We start from the raw sequence: 20,720 nt of genomic DNA, 5'->3' as shown, positions 1-20,720 counted from the left end.
GTGGCGGATTGGTGGAACAAACCATTTCTTCAAAGTGCAGGTCTTCTCTAAGACAGAGATACAAAGCAGAGCTCTACTCACAAGTTCATAATGCAATTCTCCATTTAATGTGACAGCCAGGAACAGTGGAAAAACTAAATTTCAGGTCCCATATGGACCTCTCCCCATATGGGATCTGAATTTAGTTTTTCCACTGTTCTTGGCTGTCACATTAAATGGAGAACTTCAATATGAACTTGTGAGTAGAGCTCTGCTTTGTATCTCTGTCTTAGAGGAGACCTGTACTTTGAAGAAATTGTTTGTCTGTGTTGTGTTGTCTGCACAAGCAGGTTTCTCCTTGCCTGAGGCTGTTTCCCTGCACTTTGGGATTGGTGGAACAGCCTCTCATCCGAGGTGGTAGAGATAAGGCTATACTAAATGTCAATGAAACTGAAGGATCCAACAGGGTCTGAGATTTTCTAGCAGATAGTAAAATGGTCACGGTGGCCAAGTGGTTCTTATCTGTCGTCAAATGCTATGTGGTAAGAGTTTAACACCGGGATTCCCTAAACTCCGATGTAGGGTATCGTACCACCACCCGTTAAATGCCATTGACTTGAATGGCAGTTAATGGCCGGTCTGCGCTTGACAAATCTCCCCCTTACAATCTACGGGTAAATTTTCAACCCTCACATCTATTTTCTGCCCGTAAAGAAATTATGAGACCTCGATCGTAGGTCTGAGATGGGTGTCCTCTCTAGGTTCTTACATGAGCTCTAGTACCGAGTTTCTAGGTGAGTAGCGTGTTACAAAAAAATTCCAAATAAATAGTTTGCAGATAATACAAAACTTAAGTTGAAATCAACCAGTCACGCAGATCAGGATACGCAAGCTTATTTCTATTCTTTATTCTTTATTTCCATCTTTATTCTAGGGACGGATTGCACCTCAATGAAGAGGGATCTTCTGTGCTAGGGGGGAGAATGCTAAAAAGAATGTTAAAGAGGAGATTTTAAACTAGGATGGAGGGGGGAGGGGAATGAAACATAACTAACTAAATGGAATAGAGGAGGATACAAGGGGGTATGGAGGTAGAATGGGGGCAAGTGCAAGTTTGACAAGCAGTGAGATACCCATAGTAAATAGAGATAATACTAGAAAACTTCTAAAGACTAAACCAAGTGGGCGCAGAAAGGACGAAGGAGATAATAGTACAGGCTGAAAAAAAACTTAAATGCATGTTTGCTAATGCAAGAAGCCTGACAGATAAAATGGGGGAGCTTGAATTAATAGCTGCAAAGGAGCAGTATGATATCATAGGCATTACTGAAACATGGTGGGATGAAACTCATGACTGGGCAGTTAATTTAGAGGGTTACTCCCTTTTTCGGAAGGATCGGCCAAATAGAAGGGGAGGTGGAGTATGCTTATATGTTAAAACGGATCTAAAATCTATTATAAGGGATGATGTCTATGAAGGGAATGATGAAAACGTAGAGACCTTGTGCATAGAAATTAGCAGTGGAGGTAAAAGTATAAAGAAAATGTTTGTAGGGATAAGCTATAAACCACCAAATATCTGTGAGATTGAGGAAGGTAAAATACTTTTGCAAATGGAGAAGGCATCAAAACTGGGTCATGTTTGCATAATGGGTGAGTTTAATTATCCAGGCATAGACTGGAGATTTGACATTAGCATTACAACAAAAGAAAACAGTTTTTTTGGGGTGCTTAAAGATAATTATACAACCCAAATTATTGAGGAACCAACCAAGAGAGGGGTAGTACTGGATTTGGTAATATCAAACAATGCAGAAGTAAAAGCAAATATTCAAGTCCTGGAACATTTGGGTAACAGTGATCATAACATGGTCTCATTTAAAATAAATGATCAAAAAACATTACTTGAGTTCAACAAAGACCTTAAACTTTAGAAAGGTGGATTTTAATAAACAGAGATCTAATCTACAAGTAATACACTGGGATGATGTTTTTGCAGGGAAAATGTAGAGGATAAATGGGCAGTCTTTAAAACATTGTTAGAATAGCACACTTATCAGTGTATACCCTTGGGTAATAAGTATAAAATAAATAAGTCAAAACCAATGTGGCTAAATAAACAGGTAGGGGAGGAAATGGACAAGAAGAGGAAGGCGTTTAGATTCTTTAAGTCAGAAGGGACAGAGACATCGTATCAGAATTATAAGTAACAAAAATTGCAAAAGGGCAATCAAATTAGCAAAAATGGATAATGAAAAAGGATTGCAATAGAAAGTAAGGTCAACCCTGAAAAGTTCTTTAAGTACCTTAATAACAAAAAAATGAGAAAAGAAAATATAGGACCCTTTCAGTGTGAGATGGTTAGGCAGATTATTGGAGATAAGGAAAAAGCTGAGGTATTAAACACATTATTTGCCTCTGTGTTTACCAGGGAAGAATCCATTTTAATAGTAGTGCCGCAGGAGGAAGCCACAACCTCCATATTAATGAACAATTGGTTAATTGAGGAAGAAGTTTATAGGCAGCTTGAAAAAATTAAAGTAAATAAGGCACCTGGCCCCGAAGGCATACATCCAAGAGTTCTCAAGGAGTTAAGTTCAGTAATAGCCAAACCATTACATTTAATATTCAATGACTCCATTTCCACAGGCTCAGTACCACAAGATTGGCGTAAAGCAGATGTGGTGCCTATATTTAAAAAGGGAGCTAGATCACAACCGAGGAATTACAGACCTGTAAGCCTGACTTCAATAGTGGGGAAACTACTTGAAGGTTTAATACGGGATAATATTCAGTAATACCTAATGGAAAACAAAATTATTAGTAATAGTCAGCATGGATTTATGAAGGATAGATCATGCCAAACTAACCTTATTTGTTTCTTTGAGAAGGTAAGTAGGAATTTAGACCAGGGTAATGCAGTTGACGTGGTCTACTTAGATTTTGCAAAAGCTTTTGATACGGTTCCACACGAGGTTGGTGTACAAAATAAAGCAAATTGGACTCAGTAAAAACATATGCACCCGGATTGAAAACTGGTTGAAGGATAGACAACAGAGGGTTGTCATAAATGGATTACCCCTGCTTTTTAACTTGTTTATTAAAGACCTTGAGGTTGGCATCGAGAGCAAAGTCTGCATCTTTGTTGATGATACTAAATTGGGTAAGGTAATAGAATCAGAGCAGGATGTAATTTCTCTCTAGAAGGACTTGGAGAGACTGGAAACTTGGGCTGGTAAATGGCAGATGAGGTTTAATAATGGGGAAATCCTTGCTGGAGAAGGATTTAGGAGTGCTTGTAGACAGCAGGCTTAGCAATCGTGCCCAATGTCATGCAGTAGCTGCAAAGGCAAACAAAATCTTATCATGCATCAAACGGGCAATGGATGGAAGGGAAGTAAACATAATTATGCCCCTTTACAAAGCATTAGTAAGACCACACCTTGAATATGGAGTACAATTTTGGTCACCACTCCTTAGAAAAGACGTTATAGAACTAGAGAGAGTGCAGAGAAGAGCCGCCAAATTAATAAAGGGGATGGACAATCTAACTTATGAGGAGAGGCTAGCTAAATTACATTTATTTACATTAGAAAAGAGGCGTCTACATAAGCACGACTCACAAGATTTGTTCACAAAACTGTTATAGTACCTGTTCGGGATTAGAAATGCTATATATGTTATTATGTTAAAAATCCCACAAATGCTTTGTGGGACAACTACCTTGTGATGCGAATGTCAATGTTTAAAGAGATGTTTTGTGAAAACAATAAAAAAGATTGGAAAAAGAAAGAGGCGTCTAAGGCCTCGGCCAAGCTCCCCGCTGGCGTGCTGAGGCGCGCTGAGGCTCAGGGAAAGCGGGTGCTTTCCCTGGCCTTGCAGGTGCTTTCCCTGCGCGCCGTCAGGGGGCGTACCGGGGGCGGGCCAGTGACATCACGGAGCTGGTTCGCCCTCATTGGACGAACCGCTCACGTGACCGGCCCTGCGCTCCGGCAAGCGCGTGAATTTAAAAATTACCTAAGACCTACGCTTCCGCGCTTGCGGAAGCGTAGGCGAGCTCCTACTAAAGCCGCTCTAATTGCGGCTGTAGGGGCTCAGTGCTGAGCAGAAGCGCGCCTCAGCGCGCCTCCGCCAGCAAGCAAGTACCTTGGCCGAGGCCTTAGAGGAGATATGATAACTATATACAAATATATTCGGGGACAGTACAGGGAGCTTTCAAAAGAACTATTCATCCCAAGGACTCAGGGGCATCATTTAAGGTTGAAGGAAAGGAGATTTCACCAGCTACAAAGGAAAGGGTTCTTTACAGTAAGGGCAGTTACAGTGTGGGATTCATTACCCATGGAGACTGCGATGGCAGATACAATAGTTTTGTTAAAAAAAAAAGGTTGGACATCTTTTTAGATGGGAAAGGTATACAGGGATATACCAAGTAAGTATACATGGGAAGGATGTTGATCCAGGGAGTAATCCGATTGCCAATTCTTGGAGTCAGGAAGGAATTTATTTCCCCCTTATGAGATATCATTGGATGATATGATTCTGGGGTTTTTTGTTTGCCTTCCTCTGGATCAATAAGTAAGTATAGATATAGGATAAAGCATCTGCTGTCTAAATTTAGCATAGGTTGAACTTGATGGACGTACGTCTTTTTTCAACCTCATCTGCTATGTAACTATGTAGCTATGTACCTATGTAAGTTAACTTGTAAGAGGAAGGTTGGAACTTCTATGTGGCTGGGTGTTTGTCTATTTTAATTTCACCCTGCCCAGGAGAGCTTACAATCGAAGGAGGATGTTGGGAGACTTGCTGAGACAGAAGGGGAAGGAGGAAGTGCAGTGGATGGCAGTGACTGGCCTTGATGGTGGGTAGTGATGTAGGAGAGAGCAGTCGCGATGGAAGGTGGTAATGAGACGGCAAGGAGCAGTACTCAGGAGTTGAGCCGAGATATAGCGAGAAATTAAAGCTGGGATGAACATTGTGCAGAGCTTTCACTTTCAAGAAATGAATTAGTGAAGAGACATGAATCCCAAAGCTGACCACTGATTTCCCATAATCCTCTCTTCCGTAAAGATGGTAGCGGTGACCTCGGCCTGACAGTGGAGCAACCTGCAATCATCAGAGCCGAGGCTGGCGATTCAGTGACCATGAATTGCACCTTTGGGATTGAGAAGTCCCATTACACAGTCACCTGGTCTCTGGACTGCGGGGACCTCCCCCCTCTCGAGAGTAGCCCATGTTACCAAAACAGAGTCACCGTCCAATCCAACTATCGAGAAATAACTATCGTCAACGTGACCGAGAACGATTCAGGAACCGACTGCTGTCGGGTGGAGGCTTTCGGTGGGAGGAAAGGGATCGGAAATGGGACCAGAGTGGAGGTGACAAAAAGACAACCAGGTATTTGTTGTCCATGTCCCTTCCATCACCCCATATAGGGATCGGAAATGGAACCAGAGTAAAGGTGATAAACACAGAACTAGGTAGGATTTTTCAAAACTCGTCCTAACCAGTATTGTTAAAGGGTCAGTCCCATATAGGGGCAAAGTAACTCAATGCCAGGGACATGTTTAATGAGTTAAAGGGTCAGTCCCATATAGGAGCAAAGTAACTTAATGCCAGGGACATGTTTAATGGGTTAAAGGGTCAGTCCCATCTACAAATAAAGTGACTAAATGGCAGTGACGTGTTTAATGGGTTACAGGGTCAGTCCCACGTAGGGGCAAAGTTACCTAATGACAGTGACGTGTTTAATGGGATAAAGGGTCAGTTCCATTGTGGACTTACGTGATCTAAACACACACAGACACACACACAGACACACACACAGACACACACACACACACACACACACAGACACAGACACACACACACACAGACACACAAACACAGAGACCCAGACACACACACAGACACACACACACAGACACACACACATCCATTTCTGTGTACTTATGTATATAAATATAATTTTCTCGTAGTTGCAGTATCCCGCGACGGAGAGAGGAAATGTTTTATTTTGCTTGGTGTTGTAGGATTTGAGACTTGCGTTGTTATTGCCCTGCTGGCAGTGTTAATTAAATCTCGCCTCCGGGGTAAGTTGTTCAAATCAGTTTGAACCCTAAAGCGTTTTTATCTCGATATGACATCTGTCTTTTTATTATCTGGCATCTAACACAGAGGTGCTAATCTTCCGTCCTCGAGCCCCCACCACCCCCTAACAGGTCAGGTTTTCAGGATATCCCTGCTTCAGCACAGGTGGCTCAATCAGTCCCTGCTTCAGCAAAGGTGACTCAATCAGTCCCAGCTCCGGCATAGGTGGCTCAGTCAGTCCCTGCTTCAGCATAGGTGGCTCAATCAGCCCCTGCTTCAGCACAGGTGGCTCAATCAGATTGGGCCACCTGTGCTGAAGCTGGGATACCCTGAAAACCTGACCTGTTGGGGGGAGGGGTGTTGAGAACCCCTGATCTGAGGGTGTGAGGCCCATCTCATACTGTAACGATGCTAAAAAAACACATTAATATGCAGTAACTGAGTTTGCCGCGTATTAAATGCAGTTGTTGAGTTTACAATCCCATTTTTTTGTTCCTTTTAAAGGTTCGGGTGCGTTTCAGAACCAGCCACAGGTGAGTGAACTACAGTACATACCTTTATTGAGTGAGACTACCTTCCAATAAGTGAGACTGCTTCCCCATGGGTGAGACAGCTTCCAGTGAGTCTGTCTTCTAATGAGTGAGACTGCCTTGTGACTGAGACTGCCTTCCAGTGAGTAAGACTGCCTTCCAGTGAGTGAGTCTGCTTTCCCATGGGGGAGACAGCCTTCCAGTGAGTCTGTCTTCTAATGAGTGAGACTGCCTTGTGACTGAGACTGCCTTCCAGTGAGTGTGTATGCTTTCCCATGGGGGAGACAGCCTTCCAGTGAGTATGTCTTCTTATGAGTGAGACTACCTTCCAGTGAGTGTGTATGCTTTCCCATGGGTGAGACAGCCTTCCAGTGAGTATGTCTTCTTATGAGTGAGACTGCCCTCCAATGAGTGAGACTGCCTTCCAATGAGTGTCTGCCTTTCAGTGAGTGAGGCTGCCTTCCAATGAGTGAGACTGCCTTCCAATGAGTGTCTGCCTTTCAGTGAGTGAGTCTGCCTTCCAATGGGTGAGACAGCCTTGCAGTGGGTATGTCTTCTTATGAGTAAGTCTGCCTTCCCATGAGTGAGTCTGCCTTCCAGTGATTGCAACTGCCTTCCAGTGAGTGAGACTGCCTTCTTATGAGTGAGACTGGCTTGCAATAATTGAGTCTGCCTTGTGAGTGAAACTGCATTACAATCAATGAAACTCCCTTCTAACGAGTGAGATCTTCTTCCAATGAGTTGTACTGTCTTCCAATGTATGAGTCTACCTTCCAGTGAGTGAGGCTGCCTTCCAATGTATGAGTCTACCTTCCAGTGAGTGAGCCTGCCTTCCAATGGGCAAGACTACCTTCCAGTGAGTGAGCCTGTCTCCAAAGAGTGAGTCTGTCTTCCAGTGAGTGATCCTGCCTTCCAGTGAGTGAGTCTGCCTTCCAGTGAGTGAGTCTGCCTTCCATTGAGTGAAACTGCCTTCCAGTGAGTGAAACTGCCTTCCAGTGAGTGAGACTGCCTTCCAGTGAGTGAGTCTGCCTTCTAGTTAGTGAGTCTGCCTTCCAGTGAGTGAGTCTGCCTTCCAGTGAGTGAGTCTGCCTTCCAGTGAGTGAGTCTGCCTTCCAGTGAGCGAGTCTGCCTTCCAGTGAGCGAATCTGCCTTCCAGTGAGCGAGTCTGCCTTCCAGTGAGTGAGTCTACCTTCCAGTGAGTGAGTCTGCCTTCCAGTGAGTGAGTCTGCCTTCCAGTGAGTGAGTCTGCCTTCCAGTGAGTGAGTTTGCCTTCCAGTGAGTGAGTCTGGGGGATGTTGTGTGAGTGAGTCTGCCTTCCAGTGAGCGAGTCTGCCTTCCAGTGAGTGAGTCTGCCTTCCAGTGAGTGAGTCTGCCTTCCAGTGAGTGAGTCTGCCTTCCAGTGAGTGAGTCTGCCTTCCAGTGAGCGAATCTGCCTTCCAGTGAGCGAGTCTGCCTTCCAGTGAGTGAGTCTACCTTCCAGTGAGTGAGTCTGCCTTCCAGTGAGTGAGTCTGCCTTCCAGTGAGTGAGTCTGCCTTCCAGTGAGTGAGTTTGCCTTCCAGTGAGTGAGTCTGGGGGATGTTGTGTGAGTGAGTCTGCCTTCCAGTGAGCGAGTCTGCCTTCCAGTGAGCGAGTCTGCCTTCCAGTGAGCGAATCTGCCTTCCAGTGAGCGAGTCTGCCTTCCAGTGAGTGAGTCTGCCTTCCAGTGAGTGAGTCTACCTTCCAGTGAGTGAGTCTGCCTTCCAGTGAGTGAGTCTGCCTTCCAGTGAGTGAGTCTGCCTTTCAGTGAGAGAGTCTGCCTTCCAGTGAGTGAGACTGCGTTCCAGTGAGCGAGTCTGCCTTCCAATGAGTAAGACTAGTTCTAATGAGTGAGACTATCTTTCAGCGAGTGTGACTGCTTTCTGTGAGTAAGACTGTGCTCTGAGTGAGACTGCATTCTAAAGAGTGCGTGCCTTCCAGTGAGTGAGTCTGTGGGATGTTGTGTGAGTGAGACTGCCTTCCAGTGAGTGGGACGTTGTGTGAGTGAGACTGCCATCGTTAACTCCTAACGAGTGGTTCCCATGCGCCGACTGGCGCCCCCCCGTCTAACTTTGTAGGGCAGTGAAGCCGAGAGACCGGAGCCCGGCCTGCATTATGCCGAGATCTGCCGAGTGAGCGCCCTCCCGCGCCCGAGCGCCAGACAGCGCGAGGACAGGGCGACCTACGCATCCGTCACCACGCGGGGGTGACCAGGATCAAAAAGGGACATTCCCAGTCCTCAACCTCGCACCTCCATTCGGGCTGCGACAAATAAACAAAATAATAAAGCCTAGAATAAGGATCATTCTTTACCTACGGGGCTGACAGCGTCTGTAGCGCAGCACACACAATTGGTGACGATATCATTGGGGTGCCAAAAACATTCGGATTGTAAGGGGAATTGAACTCAGGTTCAACAGACAAGCATCGGGAAGAGCACGGGCTGTGAAGATGGGGGGGACACAGGTTCAAGTCCCGCTGCCGGCTCTCCTCACATACATCACTTGATCCCCCTGAAAAATGAGATGGTACGCTCAGAGGGGGGGAGGGAATCACTGCAAAATTCTGTGTACTGCGCTACGGACGCTGTCAGTGCTACACGTGGGAACATTGTATTATAATTTGTACCTTTTATTCTTAGCGACTTCTGGGAGAGAGGGTATGCTGTCACTTACCCCATTGGGGGGGGGGTGGAGGGGTATTGCAGGAGGGAGACGGGGTATAATAGCGTATTAGATACCCCCTAGGGGGCATTACGGGGGTGAAGAGGTTGTGATAGTTTTGACAGGCCAGGGAGGGTATTAACAAAGGGCAAGAGACAGAAGGGGATTCAAATCAAGGTTAATACGTTTCCTAACAAAGATTAGAAATATCTGGATTCCCTGTGGGGGCAGCAGCTTCCACACAGTCTTATCACAAAAGAGACTTAGGTAAAGATTGTGAAGACACTTCCAAGCATTAGATTTACTATGTTGAGATATTAAATGTTGAAAACAAAAATGTTTAAATACTTTTTCTTCTCTTAATCACCTACATTTAACCCATTAACACATCCCCGTTATTAGGTCAATTTGCTCCAAAGTGGGACTGACCCTGTAACCCATTAAACACGTCCCTGTCATTGGGTCACTTTGCCCCTACGTGGGACTGACCCTTTAACCCATTAAACACGTCCCTGTCATTAGCTCACTTTGCTCCTACGTGGCACTGACCCTTTAACCCATTAAATACGTCCCTGTCATTAGGTCACTTTGCTCCTACGTGGGACTGACTCTTTAACCCATTAAACACGTCCCTGTCATTGGGTCACTTTGCTCCTACGTGGGACTGACCGTTTAACCCATTAAACACGTCCCTGTCATTAGGTCACGTTGCCCCGCCGTGGGATAGACCCTTTAACCCATTAAACACATCCGTGTCATTAGGTCACTTTGCCCCTACGTGGGACTGACCCTTTAACCCATTAAACAGGTCCCTGTCATTAGGTCACTTTGCACCCACGTGGGACTGACCCTTTAACTCATTAAACACATCCCTGTTATTAGGTCACTTTGCCCCTACGTGGGACTGACCCTTTAACCCATTAAACACATCCCCGTCATTAGGTCACTTTGCTCCTACGTGGGACTGTCCCTTTAACCCATTACACACGTCCCTGTCATTAGGTCACTTTGCCCTTACGTGGGACTGACCCTCTAACCAATTAAACACGTCCTTGCATTAGGTCACTTTGCCCTTACGTGGGACTGACCCTTTAACCCATTAAACACGTCCCTGTCATTAGGTCACTTTGCCCCTACGTGGGACTGACCCTTTAACCCATTAAACACGTCCCTATCATTAGGTCACTTTGCCCCTACGTGGGACTGACCCTTTAACCCATTAAACACGTCCCTGTCATTAGGTCACTTTGCCCCTACGTGGGACTGACCCTTTAACCCATTAACCACGCCCCTGTTATTAGGTCACTTTGCCCCTACGTGGGACTGACCCTCTAACCCATTAAACACATCCCTGTCATTAGGTCACTTTGCCCCTACGTGGGACTGACCCTTTAACCCATTAAACACGTCCCTGTCATTAGGTCACTTTGCCCCTACGTGGGACTGACCCTTTAACCCATTAACCACGTCCCTGTCATTAGGTCACTTTGCCCCTACGTGGGACTGACCCTTTAACCCATTAAACACTGGTCCCTGTCATTAGGTCACTTTGCCCCTACGTGGGACTGACCCTTTAACCCATTAAACACGTCCCTGTCATTAGGTCACTTTGGTCCTACGTGGGACTGACTCTCTAACCCATTAAACACATCCCTGTCATTAGGTCACTTTGCCCTTACGTGTGACTGACCCTTTAACCCATTAAACACGTCCCTTTCATTAGGTCACTTTGCCCTTACGTGGGACTGTCCCTTTACATGTCACTCCTGACTAGGTCACTGTTACCAATGTATTAATATTTCCCTCACTTGAAGAATACGGGACATCTCAGAATAAAATAGGACAAATTAAAAGGTATCAGTAAAAAAAAAAACTGCCCTAGTTCCAAAACGGGAAGGTGTGTTCACATGTCGCCTTGAAGACGTGCCAGCGGCGCGGTGGTTAGAGCAGCCATGACCACACACATTCCGTGACATCACCAACGAGAGCGAGAGTGCCATTCCGGTTTAAAGAAGTGGGGCAGTGTGTGCCGCCTCCTTCTACCTGTTACTTTAGTCCCTCGCACTCACAGACAAATGGCGCTCGCTCTCCTCTTCAAGGTCTTCTTCATTCAACATTTGGCTTTTCACCGGTGGGCTGGTTAGAATGTATATTGGTAGAATGTGACAGGGACGTGTTTAATGGGTTAAAGGGTCAGTCCCACGTAGGGGCAAAGTGACCAAATGACAGGGAGGTGTTTAATGGGTTAACGGGTCAGTCCTACGGAGGAGCAAAATGACCTAATGGCAGAGACGTGGTTAATGGGTTATAGGGTCAGTCCTACGTAGGGGCAAAGTGACCTAATGACAGTGACGTGTTTAATGGGTTAAAGGGTCAGTCCCATGTATGAGCAAAGTGACCTAATGACAGTGACGTGTTTAATGGGTTAAAGGGTCAGTCCCATGTAGGGGCAAAGTGACCTAATGACAGTGACATGTTTTTTTTTTTCCAACTTCAATTTTCTTTATTGGGGATACATATTCTGACAATATATCACAGCCCATTGCATTCCCATCCCCCAACATCTTATTTTCTTATTCTCTTTAATAACAGCTGTCCCTTATTAAGGCTACTTTGTTTTATGACAGGGACAGTACATAAAAGACATACAGGACAAACCGGACATCGGACAAGAGGGGGGGGGAGGGGGTGGGGGTAGGGAGGGGGGGGGGGGGGGGGGCGGGGAGGAGTCTGCTCCAGAAGTTTCTGCCGTCGAGGGGTCCGCTTATGCGTTTCGTCGCCTTTTCCGTGGAGGTAGTTCTGTTTGCAAACCTGTATCTAGTGCTAGATAATCACCTTGACGTTGAACAGTAGGGTCGTCGGGTTGTTAATTGTTACTTAGGGGGCTGTGTTCAAACTGTACGTCTCTATGTGTCTATTGGCTTCTGCCCTCCAAAGGAGAACGCGTTCTCGAGTATTATAGCAGAATTGCGGTGGTGTCCACCCCGGGGATGTCCGCCTGTGCTAGCCATGGTGACCAGACTTTCAGGAAATTTGTGCCGGTGTCATTAACCAAACTCGTTAATTGTTCCATCCGACAAACGAGCCAAATTCGATTCCGAATCTTTGGGATAACTGGAATTGCTGTCTGCTTCCATAATGCTGCAATCTCGCACCTGGTGGCAATTGCGAAATGCGTTATTAATTTGTGTGTCGCATTTGGCATACCCTGGATCCGTCTGCCCAGTAGGAACAACCACGGGTCCAGGGGGATCTCCCAACCGAGAATCCGCTGTAACCAATCTCTAATCTGTTCCCAAATCGGGGCCACCTTAGCGCAAGACCACAGCATGTGTTGCAGGTCGGCCGTCTCCCCGCACCGTTTTGGGCAGAGCGGGGAGTAGCCCTTAACAAATTTAGCCAATCTAGTTGGGGTGTAGTACCACCGCATCAGGACCTTATACGCGTTCTCCTTTAGTGTGGTACAGATGGAGCTTTTAGCCGCTGCTTGTATGATCTGCTCCCACTCCTCGTCCTCTAATGTCTCCCCTAGGTCTGTCTCCCACTGTCGCATGTAGCTTGGCCGGGTCTCGCTTGTCAATTTTGGACAGACTACTTCCCCATACATCCTAGATGTGAGTCCCCTTGTGTCCGTATCTCTGGAGCACAGCTGCTCAAAATTAGTGCGTTTTGGTCTAATTGCAGTTTTGTTATAGAAATCCCTGATCTGAAGGTACTTAAAAAATTCTGTTTGTGGGATATTTTTTGCGGATTTAATTTGTTCAAATGATTGTATACTTATCCTGTCCCTCAGATCATTAAGTCGGATAATGCCCGCCTGCATCCAATATTTCATATTCTTACTGGCTAGGCCCGGAGCGAAGTCTGGGTTGCCGATGATTGGCGTCATAAGAGATGCCTTTGTAGTTAAGTTACAACTAAATTTGGAGGCCTCCCACACTCGAATAGAGTTGGCAATGGTCTGTAGTGGTGTGCTGATCTGGCGCGCCCTTGCCTTGGGCAGCCAGATCAGCGTTTGGATATCAATCGGTGCACAACATTTTTTCTCCAACTCTACCCATCTTCTAAGGCTTGGGTCTGTGTGCCATTGGAGAATTTGGGCTAATTGAGCCGCTTTGTGACAGGGACATGTTTAATGGTTTAACGGGTCAGTCCCACATAGGGGCAAGTGACCTAATGACAGTGATTTGTTTAGTTGGTTAAAGTGGTCCGTTCCACTGGGGATCAGAGAAGCTTTGCCTCATTACCCATAATCCTCTCTTCCATAAAGATGGTAGCGGTGACCTCGACCTGACAGTGGAGCAACCTGCAATCATCAGAGCTGAGTTTGGCGATTCAGTGACCATGAATTGCACCTTTGGGATTGAGAAGTCCCATTACACAGTCATCTGGTCTCTGGACTGCGGGGACCTCCCCCCTCTCGAGAGTAGCCCATGTTACCGAAACAGAGTCACCTTTCAATCCAACCATCGAGAAATAACTATCGTCAACGTGACCGAGAACGATTCAGGAACCTACTGCTGTCGAGTGGAGGCTTTCGGTGGGAGGAAAGGGATCGGAAATGGGACCAGAGTGGAGGTGACAAAAAGACAACCAGGTATTTATTGTCCATGTCCCTTCCATTACCCCACATTACCGCTCACTGTAACACCTCCTATTGCGCCATATAACTTCTCCCTATAACTCCAATTAACCCATATGTTCCCTATAACTCCTCCTATTACCTCACATAACCGCTTCCTATAACTCCTCTATTTGCCCCATATAACCGCTTCCTATAACTCCTCTATTTGCCCCATATAACCGCTTCCTATAACTCCTCTATTTGCCCCATATAACCGCTACCTATAACTCCTCCTATTACCCCATATAACTCCTCCCATTATCCCATATAACTGCTTCCTATAACTCCTCCTATTACCCCATATAACACCTCCCATTATCCCATATAAATGCTTCCTATAACTCGTCCTATTGCCCCATATAACCACACCCTATAACTCCTCCTCTTACCCCATATAACCGCTCCCTATAACTCCTATTACCCCATATAAACGCTCCCTGTTACTCCTCCTATTGCTCCATATAACCACACCCTATAACACCTCCTATTACCCCATATACTGTAACCCCTCCCTATAACTCCTATTACCCCATATAACCGCTTCCTATAACTCCTCCTATTACCCCATATAACCTCTCCCTATAACTCCTATCACCCCATATAACCACTTCCTATAACTCTCCTATTACCCCATATAACCGCTTCCTATAACTCCTCTATTTGCCCCATATAACCGCTTCCTATAACTCCTCTATTTGCCCCATATAACCGCTACCTATAACTCCTCCTATTACCCCATATAACTCCTCCCATTATCCCATATAACTGCTTCCTATAACTCCTCCTATTACCCCATATAACACCTCCCATTATCCCATATAAATGCTTCCTATAACTCGTCCTATTGCCCCATATAACCACACCCTATAACTCCTCCTCTTACCCCATATAACCGCTCCCTATAACTCCTATTACCCCATATAAACGCTCCCTGTTACTCCTCCTATTGCTCCATATAACCACACCCTATAACACCTCCTATTACCCCATATACTGTAACCCCTCCCTATAACTCCTATTACCCCATATAACCGCTTCCTATAACTCCTCCTATTACCCCATATAACCGCTCCCTATAACTCTCCTATTACCCCATTTAACCTCTCCCTATAACTCCTATCACCCCATATAACCACTTCCTATAACTCTCCTATTACCCCATATAACCGCTCCATATAACTCCAATTAACCCATATGCTTCCTATAGCTCCTCCTATTACCCCATATAACCACTCCCTATAACTACTCCTATTGCCCGTATGACACTAACTATAACTCGTCCTATTGCCTCATATAACTGCCCCCTATAATTTCTCCTATTACCCCATACAACATCTCCCTATAACTTCTCGTATTTTCTCAAGTAACCACTCTCTATAACTCCTCCTACTTCTTCATATAACTGTTCTCTATAACTCCTATTACCCTATATAACCTCTCCCAATAACTCCTTATATTGCCCCATATTACCTCCCCCTATAGCTCCTCCTATTGCCTAATATAACCCTTCCCTATAACTCCTCCTATTTCCCCATATAACTGCTCCCTATAACACCTCCTATTACCCCATATAACCCCTCCCTATAGCTCCCCCTATTGCCCCATATTACCCCCCCTATAGATCCTCCTATTGCCTAATATAACCCTTCCCTATAACACCTCCTATTACCCCATATAACCCTTCCCTATAACACCTCCTATTACTCCATATAACCGGTCCCTATAACTCCTCCTATTACCCCATATAACCTCTCCCTATAACTCCTCCTATTACTCCATATAACCGGTCCCTATAACTCCTCCTATTACCCCCTATAACCTCTCCCTATAACTCCTCCTATTACCCCATATAACCGCTCCCTATTACTCCTCCTATAACCCCATATAACAGCTCCCTATAACTCCTCCTATTACTCCATATAACCGGTCCCTATAACTCCTCCTATTACCCCATATAACCTCTCCCTATAACTCCTCCTATTACTCCATATAACCGGTCCCTATAACGCCTCCTATTACCCCATATAACCCTTCCCTATAACTCCTCCTATTACCCCATATAACCTCTCCCTATAACTCCTTATATTGCCCTGTCCCAATAATTACTCCTATTGCCCTATATAACCTCCCCCTATAGCTCCTCCTATTACCCCATATAACCGCTCCCTATAACTCCTTCAAGCTCGCCCAAACCCCATGTTCAGACCATTACACGCATAACCTAACCTTGACCTCCCTCAGCAGGTCGGGACTGCAATATGGGGATTCTCTGGCTCTCAATGGAAATCCTTCACATCTTCTTCCTCATCATTCTCATCATCCTTCTTAGCATCTTAATTAAACACTCACTTTAACATACCCCATCACTGATTTCTCCACTGTATTTTAGTCAGACAAAATGGATCCCCAAAAGCTAAATTATTATGGCCGCCAATCACCTATTAAACAGTGGCATTCTTAGACTTCAAAAGTAGTTTTACGGAGGAGTTCAAGATAAGACAGCTTCACTGATAATGTGATACAGGTCTGCGACTGCTGGCAAACTGGAGCGAGTTAGAAGAAGCAGCAGCAGCAGCCGTGTGGACACTCTACTGCAGGCTTTTCGGGCCTTCTCCAAAAAAATGATGTGAAAACAACAAAAACGCTTCATAATCTGATTTAAAGGGTAGCCTACTGACCACTTTAATTATAAGACATTTGTGGGGTTTCTGCACAGATAGACATTCATTTTGTGTCAAAACTGACTCTTAAGGCCTCGTTCAGGGTGCAAGAGGCAGGAGTTGGAGGGAGGGCGTTCGGAAGGGAGGGTGGCAGTCTGCTGGGCGATGTGTGTTCATCCCCAGCAGACGTTTTCAGGAGTTGAGGAGTTGGGGAGGGGGCGGGGCTACAGACGGCAGGTTAGGGATCCAAGTTGCAGTCATGAAGAAGATTCTCAAGAATGATTTCATTGGCTGCCTAGGTCCCAGTGACGCTGAAAACGATTTTTTCGTTTATTGAAACTGTAGCCAGCGTCAACTCCGGGCTTCGGAGACAGGGCAGCTGCTACCCTGACAACCAGTATTCAATTTGAATACTTTGTGTCCCACGGCAGCTCGCCCTCCCTCCGAAGCCAGCACCCTGAACGAGGCCTAAATCGCACTTAATCTGGTGAAGGGTCCGAAACATTGGATCTCTTTATATGATATTTTTTCACCTAACTGCGATGTGCTGGCTTGTTATGTGTTGTTAATTAAATTCAGATCAATACACACACACTCTCTCTCTTACGTCACAAGCATTCAGGGACCATTTAACACCTCAGGTCATAAATCGCATACTGCACAGGGGGGAGGGATAGCCTTCACCCACAGATGCTTTGTTTCAAGAATGTTTTTTGGCTGAATCAATTGTAACATCGCCGGAAGAAGAGATCACTGTATCACGAAAGCTCGCGCAAATAAACGCATTTCGTTAGCCAGAGAACGGTATCGACTATCTGTTTTTTATTATTTATATATATATATATGTAGCCAGGTCCTCTTACCACCTGGCCCCTGGGGTAGGGGACGGCTGCAGCAATAAGGCTCCCAGGATCTCTGTGAAGGAGATAGATACATTTGACGCGCTCAGGACCGCGTGCCAGTCGGAGGAGGGACCCCAACGGAGCAGGTAGTGTCCAGGGAGCAGTGCTTCCCTGGACTAGTCCAGATTGCCCACGTAGGCCCCAGCTAGGCCCCGACCAAGTGTAGTTTGTGGCTGCTGCAGGGAAGGCCCATAGATAGGGACGATTCCCCAGTAGCTTACGGTGGAGCCCCCTCAGAGACGGACGCCTGCGGACAGGAGACGATCCGGTAGACCGCGTCATGGGCTCACGTTACGGCCTGCTGACCCACCATCTTCCATCTACCCTGGTCTGGACGCAGACCAGGAAGGTACCTACAAGTGCACCAACGGCCACACACAAAGTGGGTAGCGCTACTCCGCACACTTTGGGGTGGGCTTGACTCTGTGGACACCGTGTGGTTAGGTGCCCAGTGCCCAGGGCACCTCATAACTTTGGGTAAGGTGACCAGATGTCCCGGTTTTGCCGGGACAGTCCCGTTTTTTTTCTGGGCTGTCCCGGTTGCCGGTCCGTCCCGGAAATGTCCCGGGTTTTGCCTCTGGTCCCGTGCGCGAGTCGGCGGCGGTGCGCGGGGGCGGCAGCGGCGTAATGGGGATGCGGCAGCCGGCGAGTATTTTTTTCAATAGTAGAATGCGGGGGGGGGGGGGGGGGGGGCGGGCTTTACAGTAAAAGCAGGGGATTGGTTGGAGGTCAGAGGATGCCGGGGGCGGGGCTTTGTACCGGGGGGCGGATGTAGTGAGGTGTGCGTGTTTGTGTGTGTTCGTGCGTGTGTGTGTTTGTATGTGTGTGTGTGTGCTCGTGTGTGCGTGTGTGTGTTCGTGTTCTGAAACTTCCTCTGTTAGATTCTGCCTCTGCTTGCAATAAATAACCCCCCACCCCCTCTCCTCCCGCGGAGGTGATTACAGTGCCGCGGTGTCGGCAGCTGTGTACCTGCTGCTGGCTACTTGTCTGTGGGTGCAAGTAATGACAGAGCCTCACGCAGCCCTCCTCTGCCATCTCTAATCAGACCCCTCCCCCATAGTGAGAGGGTCCCCTCTTATCTATCCTCCATTAGATACGCCCCCCCCCCTTATACCTCTCCCCCCCGCTTACTCTGAGGTTGCCCCTGTACCCCCTTATACCTCTCTCCTCCCCCTCACTGAGGGTGCCCCCTTGGGGGAACCTCACCGGGGTGTGGACAAGGTGTGGGCCATACAGTGTGGGTGCGGCCTAGTAGTGTGGCCTGGTCAATATTGTGGTTGAAGGTTTATATGTCAGTAAATACGTTGATAAATAGAAAACTAGCATTAAATAAAAAATATATATCATTTGAGTTAAAGACTGTGTCCTTTTATGCATGTATTTTATAAAGAATTAATATAAAATTACATGTACCATTTATACAGTTGCATAAGTGAACTTTATCCTTTTATTCGTGTATTTAATAAAGAATGAATATAACATGCGGTTCATAATACCGATGAGACTTATTCTCAAGAAAATTCACATCTGCGGCTCCAGGGGTGTGCAGAACTACAACTCCCAGCATGCTCAGCGAGAAGAGAATACCAAGGCACGGCTGAGCCAATCAAGACGCAGGCTGGGAGAGAGGCTCGGAACGCACCCGTGCTGCCGCTTCCGGTCCTTGCTCAGAAGAAGAAGGTGCTGTATATATGATCTTGGGAATGGAAATAAGGAAGTGAAACTGGGGATATATATATATATAATGGGGGGAAAGAGGGGGAGAAGGGGGATATAGAGAGGGGGAGAAGGGGGATATAGAGAGGGGGAGAAGGGGATATAGAGAGGGGTGAAGGGGGATATAGAGAGGGGGAGAAGGGGGATATAGAGAGGGGGGTGAAGGGGGATATAGAGAGGGGAGAAGGGGGATATAGAGAGGGGGGAGAAGGGGGATATAGAGAGGGGGGAGAAGGGGGATATAGAGAGGGGGGAGAAGGGGGATATAGAGAGGGGGGAGAAGGGGGATATAGAGAGGGGGAGAAGGGGGATATAGAGAGGGGGAGAAGGGGGATATAGAGAGGGGGGAGAAGGGGGATATAGAGAGGGGGGAGAAGGGGGATATAGAGAGGGGGGAGAAGGGGGATATAGAGAGGGGGGAGAAGGGGGATATAGAGAGGGGGGAGAAGGGGGATATAGAGAAGGGGGAGAAGGGGGATATAGAGAGGGGGGAGAAGGGGGATATAGAGAGGGGGGAGAAGGGGGATATAGAGAGGGGGGAGAAGGGGGATATAGAGAGGGGGGAGAAGGGGGATATAGAGAGGGGTGAAGGGGGATATAGAGAGGGGAGAAGGGGGATATAGAGAGGGGGAGAAGGGGGATATAGAGAGGGGGAGAAGGGGGATATAGAGAGGGGGGAGAAGGGGGATATAGAGAAGGGGGATATAGAGAGGGAGAAGGGGGATATAGAGAAGGGGGATATAGAGAGGGAGAAGGGGGATATAGAGAGGGAGAAGGGGGATATAGAGAGGGGGAGAAGGGGATATAGAGAGGGGGGAGAAGGGGATATAGAGAGGGGGGAGAAGGGGGATATAGAGAGGGGGGGAGAAGGGATATAGAGAGGGGGGAGAAGGGGGATATAGAGAGGGGGGAGAAGGGGGATATAGAGAGGGGGGAGAAGGGGGATATAGAGAGGGGGAGAAGGGGGATATAGAGAAGGGGGAGAAGGGGGATATAGAGAGGGGGGAGAAGGGGGATATAGAGAGGGGTGAAGGGGGATATAGAGAGGGGAGAAGGGGGATATAGAGAAGGGGGATATAGAGAGGGGGAGAAGGGGGATATAGAGAGGGGGAGAAGGGGATATAGAGAGGGGGGAGAAGGGGGATATAGAGAGGGGGGAGAAGGGGGATATAGAGAGGGGGGAGAAGGGGATAGAGGGGGGGAAGGGGGATATAGAGAGGGGGGAGAAGGGGGATATAGAGAGGGGGGAGAAGGGGGATATAGAGAGGGGGGAGAAGGGGGATATAGAGAGGGGGGAGAAGGGGGATATAGAGAGGGGGGAGAAGGGGGAGAGGGGGGAGAAGGGGGAGAGGGGGAGAAGGGGGAGAGGGGGAGAAGGGGGAGAGGGGGAGAAGGGGGATATAGAGAGGGGGAGAAGGGGGATATAGAGAGGGGGAGAAGGGGGATATAGAGAGGGGGGAGAAGGGGGATATAGAGAGGGGGAGAAGGGGGATATAGAGAGGGGGGAGAAGGGGGATATAGAGAGGGGGGAGAAGGG

At 47.2% G+C, this 20,720-nt stretch overlaps 3 protein-coding genes across 4 annotated transcripts in view; all 3 read left to right on the top strand.

Moving 5' to 3' along the window:
• The first annotated feature begins 4,874 nt into the window (after positions 1 to 4,874).
• Positions 4,875 to 6,200, top strand: LOC142484945 (natural cytotoxicity triggering receptor 3-like). The gene is made up of 4 exons (XM_075584198.1): positions 4,875 to 4,884; positions 5,053 to 5,379; positions 5,961 to 6,074; positions 6,160 to 6,200. Exons 1-4 carry the CDS (start codon positions 4,875 to 4,877, stop codon positions 6,198 to 6,200), a joined length of 492 nt encoding a protein of 163 aa, XP_075440313.1.
• A 5,055-nt stretch (positions 6,201 to 11,255) lies between these two features.
• Positions 11,256 to 17,332, top strand: LOC142484940 (natural cytotoxicity triggering receptor 3-like). Of its 2 annotated transcripts, none has more exons than XM_075584190.1 (3): positions 11,256 to 11,420; positions 13,552 to 13,878; positions 16,147 to 17,332. In XM_075584190.1, the coding sequence occupies exons 1-3, from the start codon at positions 11,357 to 11,359 to the stop codon at positions 16,257 to 16,259; spliced, it is 504 nt and encodes a 167-aa protein (XP_075440305.1). In that variant the 5' UTR covers positions 11,256 to 11,356; the 3' UTR covers positions 16,260 to 17,332. The 2 variants fall into 2 exon arrangements, with proteins under 2 accessions (XP_075440305.1, XP_075440306.1); XM_075584191.1 differs by having other exon boundaries at positions 11,264 to 11,420; positions 16,150 to 17,332.
• Positions 17,333 to 18,965: 1,633 nt separating this feature from the next.
• Positions 18,966 to 20,720, top strand: part of NFKBIL1 (NFKB inhibitor like 1) — a 16,168-nt gene continuing 14,413 nt past the window's right edge. The window contains 1 exon segment of the mRNA XM_075584197.1: positions 18,966 to 19,147. Within this exon segment, the coding sequence (XP_075440312.1) occupies positions 18,966 to 19,147 (182 nt within the window).

Source organism: Ascaphus truei, unplaced genomic scaffold (assembly GCF_040206685.1).
Source record: "Ascaphus truei isolate aAscTru1 unplaced genomic scaffold, aAscTru1.hap1 HAP1_SCAFFOLD_475, whole genome shotgun sequence".
In the NCBI taxonomy this organism is placed as follows: Eukaryota; Metazoa; Chordata; class Amphibia; order Anura; family Ascaphidae; genus Ascaphus; species Ascaphus truei.
Note: the sequence above shows the minus strand (reverse complement) of the source record. Positions and strands in the feature narration are given on the sequence as shown.